Source organism: Alosa sapidissima, chromosome 11, assembly GCF_018492685.1.
Source record: "Alosa sapidissima isolate fAloSap1 chromosome 11, fAloSap1.pri, whole genome shotgun sequence".
Taxonomy (NCBI): domain Eukaryota; kingdom Metazoa; phylum Chordata; class Actinopteri; order Clupeiformes; family Clupeidae; genus Alosa; species Alosa sapidissima.
Genome location: NC_055967.1, coordinates 14,632,067 through 14,642,066, shown reverse-complemented (window position 1 = coordinate 14,642,066; position 10,000 = coordinate 14,632,067). Strand labels below are relative to the sequence as shown.

At 49.0% G+C, this 10,000-nt stretch overlaps 2 protein-coding genes across 3 annotated transcripts in view; one reads left to right on the top strand and one right to left on the bottom strand.

Moving 5' to 3' along the window:
• Window positions 1–8,772, top strand: part of wwox (WW domain containing oxidoreductase) — a 171,904-nt gene extending 163,132 nt beyond the window's left edge. Inside the window, exon 9 of one of the 2 annotated variants that reach the window (XM_042110094.1) lies at window positions 7,000–8,772. In XM_042110094.1, the coding sequence (XP_041966028.1) occupies window positions 7,000–7,191 (192 nt within the window). In that variant the 3' untranslated portion in view covers window positions 7,192–8,772. Of the gene's footprint in view, window positions 1–1,928; window positions 2,221–6,999 lie in introns of those variants that run through there. The other variant, XM_042110095.1, reaches the window with a different exon arrangement.
• LOC121723897 (transcription factor Maf-like) overlaps window positions 8,339–10,000 on the bottom strand; it is a 78,499-nt gene continuing 76,837 nt past the window's right edge. Inside the window, exon 3 of the mRNA XM_042110099.1 lies at window positions 8,339–8,718. The gene's annotated coding sequence lies outside the window, so the exon portion shown is untranslated. The remainder of the gene's footprint in view (window positions 8,719–10,000) is intronic.

The window sequence follows — 10,000 nt, the reverse complement described above, 5'->3', positions numbered from 1 at the left end:
GTAGGAAATAAAATGACACTCTGCCTCTTCTCACTCAGAGGTTTGATTTGGCAGGCGGGGTGTAATTGCAAAATATATTGCCGCTATTGTTTTCAGCCATAGAGGTGGACAGAGTACCTTTACCATGACCTACAGTACAGATACAGATCATTGCAATAAGCTGCTCCACAGGATTTAACTTTTGACCAGAACCTGACCACTAGCAACACAGCTAAACGTCCCTGTGATTTCCTTTCGTACTTTTGCCGCCTCCTCTCCTGCTCTCTGCTCTGTCACTCGCTCATGCTCTGTAAGAGAGAGAGAGAGAGTGTGTGTGTGTGTGTGTGTGTGAGTTTGCGCGGTTTTGCCTCAACCCTGACCGCTAACGCTGCCGTTGGGACAGGTCACCAGTGACATGAGTGAGCGTGCGCTGAGTGCGGTGGGCCAGAGGAAAGCAGGTCACACAGCAGCACAGCCACGACCAAAAAAGGAACTGCAGGATGTTTTGTGTTTGTTTTTCACTTTTTCTTCAACAAACCCTTCTCTGTTTCACTTCAATCTCGTCTATGTTCGTTTCCACCCCTTTTTTTCCAAAATCACATCTTTTCATATTTTTGTTGTTGTTTTTCTTGATTTTTTAAGTACATGCCATATGAGACTGGGATTATAAAAGTACCTGAAAGAATTTGCTAGAATATCAGCATGCATAGCTGTTTGCTATTTACACGGGTATGTACAGAAATGGGCGGTTTACAGACTCGAACAGCTCTAGTGATATTTACATCTGGAGGGATTAGAGGTGGGGAGGGGAGGAGGGGCGGGGTCATCGGGTCATACAGATGTGTGAGAACTCATCGCATGCATATGGACAGAATGGACAGAACACACAGTCTACAGAAAAATAGAAGAGATAACCGTTAGATCCAATATAACAGGACTGCTCCCCAAGGGCTAAAAAGTATAGCGTAACGCCACTGAGCTACTGCACGTCAACTACACTATGAGCACAGGATGTGTCTGGGATACGTTTCAAATCACCATGGTAACATTTAATCAACCCCACTAGTAAAAGCAACAGCAAGAATTACAGAACACTAGGACCCAGGGGAGGTGTATTTGCTGGTGAATGACATTACTCTGTTCATTCCAAACACCAGACCTTTGGCCAACTGACACACGGCCACCTCCGAGTTAAACTCTCCCATGATCCCCTTGTGTAGCTGACTCCACCAGACCCTTAATATACGTATGGAACACCTTCACTGGCTTCCTAAACTACTATATGTCTATTAAGGGGTGGCTGGTCGTGTTGGCCTAAGGTTCTTTACAAACAACAAACCTAGAGAACACAGCTGACACAGAGAAAGTTCTAGAAGTCAATCACAAGTGCTGTACACTCTGTTCATAAATTGGACTCCTATACGTCTTACAACCCCCGTACCTTTACAAGCAAAAAAGAAAATTGCCGACTTCTTTGTTTGTGTTTATTGCAAATCAGAATCATTTTTGACTTGGTTTTGAGGTCTCATCTTTGTTTATCTTAATGGCACACAGAAATAGGAAGACATGAATTTATTTATCACCAGGCCATTAAGGTCTGAGAGTTATTATTGCAGATGTTTATTAAAGCTTCACATCTGGGCTTAGAGGAGATCATTGCACTAGTCTGCTCTATGTTTTGCTCTAATCTTCAGTTTTAGGAAGGTGTGTGTTTGTGTGTGTGTGTGTACCACTGAGGTGTGTGGGTGTGTATGGGTCATTCCGGTGATCCTTTGGCTTTTCACATTATTGGTATTGCTGTAGAATTGCCTATATATTTGTATTTAGAGCAAAGTAAACATAACTCAATGAAACAAAACAACAGGACTGGTAAGGATCCTCTAAAAGAAACCTGCAACAGCGTTGCAGCTGCGCGTGACTTGCACCTCCTCTCCTTCCCCTTCCCATAGGACTCAGTGGCTCGTATGTGCCAGGACCTCAGACACCTGGTTCTTCACATGACACATGGCAACCTCCACAAGCTGTACAAAAAATCTTTTGATTGGCAATGTTTTAAAAAAAAATGACAACCAGAGTAATAATAATTATACACAAAACCCCAACATCTCCACAGACATTAGCTTTTAAGTATTTTTTTGTTACCACACACAATAAAGAATAAAAGCGTCTACACATATTTGTTGTCATGACTTTTTACAGGTTTGTACAAAGAACACTGGCGCATAGGAAGCCTGCGCCCCCCCCACCCCACCCCCTCCGTGCCTCCAGAGCAAGGCATGCTGGGACGGGACAGGCGGGTGATGGATGGCGGTGGCAGTCAGCTCAGCATGTTAATGCCTTATCTCGCCAAGCTTATCGCGCTAAAGGGGGCGTGGGGGTCAAGTGGCGTAGGCTTGAGCTAAATAGCAATAGGATAGGAGGACTGCTCTCTGGGAGTCAGTTCAGTAGAGCCCCGGACCCACAGCACAGCACTAGAAACAGCTAAACAGGACAGGAATGGCTCTCATAGCTTAATAAAGTCATCTCACAATTCAGGGTGTGTGTGTGTGTGTGTACACTTGTTTTTTGTGTGTGTACAGTATGTGTGTGTACGTGTTTTTTGTGTGTGTACAGTACGTGTGTGTGTTTTGTGGGTGTATCTGTGTGTACATGTTTCTTGTGTGTGTGTGTATGTGTTTTGTGTGTGTATCTGTGTGTGTACATGTTCCGTGTGTGTGTGTGTGTGTGTGTGTGTGTGTGTGTGAGGAGTTGTCGATGAGCTGTTTGAGGCGCTGGATGAGTAGTCATTGTTGTTGTGTTTGTGGCGGTGATCAGAAGAGGATTGGCCAGCTCATCTGCGTCCGCCGTCTGTGTCTGGCGCGCGGTGGCGATTACACTAATAAAGTCGTGTAAGCCAACAGGCAAAACCGGAGAGGGGGGGGGGGGGGGGGGTTGGGGCAGCCTATTCAGCCGCGTCTACCAGCCGGCCGCTACGGCGCAGCTTAAGAGCATCTCTCTGAGCCTCCAAAGCTGCTGCTTGAGGAAGACTAGCTGAGCTTTTTTGCGCCAAAAGCGCTTATAAGAAGAGAGAGCTGAGTGGTGGAGAGGGTAGGGGGTTGTCTCGAGAGGGTGGGGGGTGGGTGGGGGCATTTGGCCGAATGGTAGTGGTGGTAGCGGTGGCAGCGGCACCTCAGAGCCGAAATGACTGCACACCTCCATCAGCCGTGGATAATCTCCAGTCACGCCAGCCTCCCTCCACCCCACCCTGTCACTGCAGCGCTAGCGGCTGCATTAGCCTAGCCGCTCACTTCCTGCCACAATGGAGGGGGCGTGTCCAGTCAGTGGCACACACACACACAAGCAGGACGCTACTGCTGTTGGTGCATCCTAATCACAGGGGAGGGGATTTAAAGAGCATAGAAAGTACAGAGGAGAAGAGATGAATGTGTGTGTGTGTGTGTGGATGTGTGTGTGTGTGTGTGTGTGTGTGTGTGTGTGTGTGTGTGTGTGTGTGTGTGTGTGTGTGTGTTGTTTGTTTGATTGATAGAGATCAATTAATGCACAGGCTCATATCTACACCCAGACGTGTTCCTCTGGGATGAAGAATCCCACACAGCACTCCACTCATAGGGGCGAGTGGAGGGTGTCAGGAGGTGTGAGGAAGAGGAACAGGCCACTCTGCACAGCTGTAGTAATGAGGGCTGTTCGGACACGGAGAGGGCCGGTTCATTAGAGAGGGACAGACTAATGACAGCAGGCAAAAGGGACAAGAGTCTTTTATGAACTCTCTCCAACCTCTCTCCCGTAGCTCTGATGAGGTTAATGAGGGAAGGAGATCATGCTGCTCTCCCAGCCATTTCACCCAAGAGGCATTTGAGCTTCCTGGTTGGTCTCTGCACAATGTTTGAAAAAGCCAAGAAAGCTCTTCACTGCTGAGCAGGCCCAGGACGGCATTCCGCATTCTCCTTCTCCCTGCTTCCTACTGCAACCAAACGTGGGATATTGGCAGCCCAGACCCGCTTTAACATTGAACTTCTTTTCTGAACGTTTTATTTCCTTCATGTCTGCTGCTCTGGTAAGCGTGTCCTGAAATAGCATGGGCAATCTCGGGGCGATGGGGGGGGTGGACTGGGGCTCCATGGTGGATTGGTCACCCCGAGTGAATGGCCTCTGAGTGCAGATCTGCCCCTTTGTGCCACATAATGCAGCGGCAGCACCAGCGGTGGAGGTGTCCGCCATAGAGGCGCGCGGTGCGACTGCTGTCTGAAAAGGATGACCGAGTGATGCCTGGGCTAATGTGTATTAACTCATCACTGCAATAGCAGCCCGCGCATTCCTGGACAGCCGTCTCTTTTGATGTCCTGTGTATTGAGTCCAGGAGCAAGTGTGCGCTTCAAAAGAGCCCAGCACCTGCCTGCCCGCTGGTCATACACACATGGACTCCACCTCCAGGTAGATGGAGAGGAGTGCGAGTGAGAGAAATTTGTTCACTGAAAAAAACTTGCAATGGTAGCGATCTTGGCCTTATGCCTGCTGGTTGTGTTTGCAGTGTGTGTGTGTGTGTGTGTTAGTTCATCCGAAGTGCGGGCCAGCTTGTGCTGCAGCTGTTTTCTCGGCAGCTCAAATGAGGCGGACGCTTTGTAGCCTGTTCTACCCTCCACCAACAACTCCCCCCACCCGCTTCAGAAAGGCCTGCGTCGGGACTGACCCTCTAAGAGCGTGCCAGGCGGACCCCCCTTCCCCTCCTCTGCCGGTGGGTAGGTTTGGCAGGCCTCTGTTTTCGCACGCCCGCTCACTTGCTCACACTCTCACTCTCTCTCGCCCTGCGCGGCGGCGTCTGAAGATAAAGAGCCGGCCTGTTTAATGGCACTTCCTATAGAACTCCACTTCACCCCGGAATTCTCCTTGTGAAGTCGTCTGAGCGGCTTTCTGAGCCGAGCGGCAGGGACATGAAAGATGAGCCTTTGAGCGTCTGAGTGCGCCACATGCCATAATTCTCTATGACATCTCTCCTCTCCTCTCCTCCTCTCCTCTCCTTCCTCCTCTCCTCTCGCCTCCCCTCCTCTCCTCTCCTCTCCTGCCCAGGCACACTCCAAAAAAGTCTGTTTGGCTTCTCTAAGTAACTCTGTACACAAGCCAATTACAGAGTCACACTACACTGATGGTCAGGACTGAGTGCCTATATGTGTGTGTGTGTGTGTTTCTTTGATGGTGTGATAACAGCTGTGTGTGAAGTGGTTTGTTAGCTGTCCTACATCAGAGAGCGCTTCATCTCCTCAGAGGAGAGTGAGAGAGTGCGCGGGGACGACTGTATCAGACTGCCCTGTTTTTACAGCGGTCAGCTGATACAGTACATCCCTTACTGTCCTCCTTAGCTATAGTAAGATAGGACGTTGGTTTAGTGGAGAGGGTCTGTGTGTGTGTGTGTGTGTGTGTGTGTGTGTGTGTGTGAGAGAAAGAGAGAGAGAGAGAGAGAAAGAGAAGGAAGGAATGCACAACACGAGCCGAGGTGTGTTAAGAGTTCTGCTTTAGACAGTTGGCCAGCCAACAGATTAAGCTGTGATCCCTGAAGTCATTACGTGCTTGTTAAAGGTGAGACGTCACCCCCCACCAGCCTTATGATTGGGCTAGCAGGCGTCAAATCATCAAATCAAACCGCCATTTCACCAGGAAATTACTGGTAAATAACCTGGCGGGACTTTTGCCAAGATAAATATAAGCTTACCATATGTGGCTTATGGTGCTGGCTAATCACTGTGTGTGTGTGTGTGTGTGTGTGTGTGTGTGTGTGTGTGTGTGTGTGTGTGTGTGTGGGTACACACATCTCTGTGGGTTTCTGCGTGTGTGTGTGTGTGTGTGTGTGTATGTATGTGTGTGTGTGTGTGTGTGTGTGGGTACACACATCTATGTGTGTGTGTGTGTGTGTGTGGGTACACACATCTCTGTGTGTGTGTGTGTGTGTGTGTGTGTGTGTGTGTGTGTGTGAGAGAGACCAGAGCGGTCCTTTCTGGCATTGACAGGCAGCCTCCATTGACTCACTGACGTGTGTAAATCCCTTTGACGTGAGATGAAGGGACAGCATTTTGGCAGCCGGCCCCCTCCGTTCTTTATGTGCCGCCCTCAGCCAGAGAGCCAAATACACACACGCACACACACATACGCATACACACACATACGCATACACACGTGTTTGTGTGTGTGTGTGTGTGTGTGTGTGCCGACTGAAAACCCACACCACTCACCAAACGAGCTCACAAACACTACCCACACCATGCTGTTTTGGCCAAATCTCTCGTGATTAAACAAAAGCGTTTGGGTTGTAGACAGGGAGAGAAATCAGGATAAAACAAATGTGGCTGTTTATAGTTTGGGCCATGTTGTATTAGTCCAAGTCTAATCCCAGAAACCCAGATTAATTACACAATGCTGCTGCAATTTACAAAAACAATGAAAGAGGGGAAAAAAAGAAAAGCAAACATTTTTAATCATCTGGAGCTTGTGTTTCTCCTACCTCTCCTCTGCTTTTTCTTTTTGTTTTTTTTCCCTCTGGACAAACATTTGCCTACAGATCTACAGACAGCATGCAGGTTTTCTGATGAGTCTTGAACAGGGTTGTGGAGGTATAAATAGTCTATGTACATACATACAAGCACGCACAAACACAGTCACACACCAACACACCCACACACACACACACACACACACAGCTCCAGGATGTGCTCCCTCTGCATAAGTATCTGATGTGTACTGGAGTAGCATTGAGGTCTGACCCCGTGTCTGGACCCTATGCCCAGTACCTCCTCCCATCCCCACCCACGGCGGCTCTCTGCAGGGCTGATGGGGGTCTCAGGATCAGTCTGTCTCCAGCAGAGATGTTCTGGAAAGTTCTAGGCTCGGGTCCTTCAGCAGATGTCCCTAAGGAGTCCACTCTGCTCCTCTGTGTTGTTCCGTTGCGGTCCACAGCCTCGCAGGTGTTCTCAGTCCGTAACGTCACTCACTCATGTCGCTGTTTCCTGTTGCTTTTTTTGTTTGTTTCCACAGCAACAGGGCGCGGCCACCACCGTCTACTGCGCCGTGGCGCCCGAGCTGGAGGGCCTGGGCGGCATGTACTTCAACAACTGCTTCCGCTGCCACCCGTCAGCCGAGGCCGAGAGCGACGCGTCCGCCCTCAGCCTGTGGGAGCTGAGCCAGAGGCTGGTGGAGGAGGGGGCCGGCGCCCCCCACATCCTCTGACTGCCTCCGCCCACGCCTCCACCTCAGCAGCCCCCCCCTCCACCTCCACCTTCACCCAGCCTGGACCGGGGCGGCCGCCGCAGCAGCACCAGACTGGCCCATAACACGAATAACTGCAAGGACTGACCGCTGCCTTAAGGGGGGGGGGGGGGGGGAGAGAGTATGAGAGGGAGAGAAAGAGAGGGAGGAAGAGAGAAAGAGAGAGGAAGACTGTATACTGCACTGGACTGTACACAAGAGCTGCCAAAAAAATCTGATGGAATTCATCCACACTCATCCCCGGTCTACAGAAAGTCATCTTTAGAGTCCATCCCATCCCAGAAAAACAAAAACAAACATTTATCAAACGTGACACCAGTCATTAATCAGGTGGAGCTTAGGGCGTGGGGAGGGGGAGAAAGAGAGAGTGACTGACCATCAGGTCCACCCTCTGCCCCCTCTACAGGAGGCCATGCACTGGTTAGCCCTGGCGTCTCACATCTTCACTAGTTGGCATTCTCTGACATGTCTTAATCATCAGCAGATTAGCATGCCACCAGCAGCCTACTGATCCCCCTAACACTAGCACAGGGAGCCAACTCCACTCCACTCCACTCCACACCTCCTCTCTGATGGTCGTCGACACAGCAAGGGTCATTGGGGAGGAGAAGCCTGATCTAAAACTACTTCCTCAAGTCGGACTTATCTACATCAACATGTCTGCATGTGTTCTAGATAGCTTGGATTAAATGGTGTGCTAATTGTATTTGGACAAATCAGGGAGATAAGAGGGGAAGGGGGTGAACGTATGCTTTTAAAGAGCAGTATATACACATATGACAATGTTAAATGGCTAAGAATGAGCCTGTATAGCTTGGCTAGACTGTACATCATTTAAACGCAGCAGTGGGCTAAGTACTGATATCTGGACATCATTTGATAACTGGCCACCCAGAGTCAGTCTAGAGAATAAGGGCTCTCAGATCTACTTTATAAAAGTGCTGTGCTAATGGTACTTACAATGAAGCAGCTCTGCTGAGGTTTACAGGGGCCAAAAGGGCCCATAACAACTCATATGATAAGAGATAGCATGTGTGTGTGTGTGTGTGTTTGTTTGTTTGTTTTCTGGGTACTTTTTCTTCTGAAAATCATTTTTTCTTTTTTTTTAACTTTTTTTTTCTCTGTACATTATACATGCTGAGAGAGTTTTTTCACCCTGAAGAAATGCTTGACCAATTAGTTTAGAGTCTTTGTTTGTTTGTTTGTTTGTTTGTTTATCTGTCGGTGTCGTCCCAGTTGGTAGATTTAGTTGGAAGTAGCCGAGAAATCAGCTGAAGGAGAAGGGAGAGGAGTCTGACGCTGATAGTAAGAGAGGTGGGCAACGTTGTTGTCCTTGTTGTTGTTGTTGTTGATGTTGATGTTGTTGTTGTCATTGTTTGTTCTCTCGTTCTCTTCTTCTTCGGGGATTTCCTTTGGGAAGGTTGTGCTTTGGGGCAGCCTCGTAGGCCGGGGGGGGGAGATCAGCGTTCCAGTGTCATGGTTGTGTTTCTGGAAAGCACAAGAAAAACAAAACACATCCCATTAAAGTTGCTTTCTCTCACACACAAGCCTCCTGTGTCTCTGGTGTCTTGCATGTGTCTCACCTAATCAGTGCTCATCTGAAATGATCACTCAGTTCACTACAGAAATAAACACACGCACAAAGTCTGAGGCTGAAAAACTACACTCCATTCAGAAATGACATGAACTGTCAGAGCACACATACACACACACACATTCACACACACACACACGCACACGCACAAATACACACACACACTCAGCTGAGCTGAGGCGTGAAGAAAAGCTGGTCCTGTGTGTGCGCTAAACTGTGCTTTGACCGTGACCCGGAACAAGTCCATAAACAAACCCCCTGTCAGACACATTACTCGCTCCAGCAAAGTCATTGACACACGGATCAACCAATCATAAGGCAGAGCCGACTTGATTTTTCACGCTTGGCCAGTCAGGTGAATCGATAGCCAAGGGCCCGGACAAACACAGAGCCGACCCAGAGGATCCATTTCAGCTGCTACAACAGCACACAGTCCTCCACCACAAACCAAAAACACTCTCTCTCTCTCTTTCTCTCTCTCTTTCTCTTTTTTTCTCTCGCTCTCTCTCTCTGTCATAAAACCTGAGGAATCACTGAATCATCACACAATTCACTGAAGCTTCCCACTCATGGATGTTCTTGTCAACAACACGGTGAGCTGAGATTGTCACGGCAGCCTCGTTCCACACAACCAGAGATAAGCTGAGAACGGAGCTGATGACAGCTCGCCGGGCACGGCATCGCCTATCAGCCGGGGAGCAACAGCACGTTATGTGACGGGGCAGCCGTCAGGTCTGACGGCACCTGGCGCGCCTCTCAGGACTGGCCCATGGGGAGGCTTCTCAGAGGACCAGCCCACCTTCCCTCACAGTCCTAGCCTCTCTCTGGACACAGTATCTTATCTGTCTCTGGTGCTGTCCCCTGAAACCGTGGCTCTTTCTCAGTATGGTATCACCATGTACAGGTCTATACTGTATGCACTCTTACTTCAGAAACACACAAACACACACACACACAAACACACACTATATCCTTCTAGGAGGATCCACATGGACATGATTTGGACATGATGAGATGATGTGAATTAAGCTCAAGGCGACTGGTTTACACTCACAAATGCATTCACACAAACACGCACATGTACATCTGGCAGCTGCACAGATAAGATTGTATAATGTGCACGTCTGTAGCACATGTACCCTGAGTGCAGGTGCCTTATCTCATTGTGTTCACACA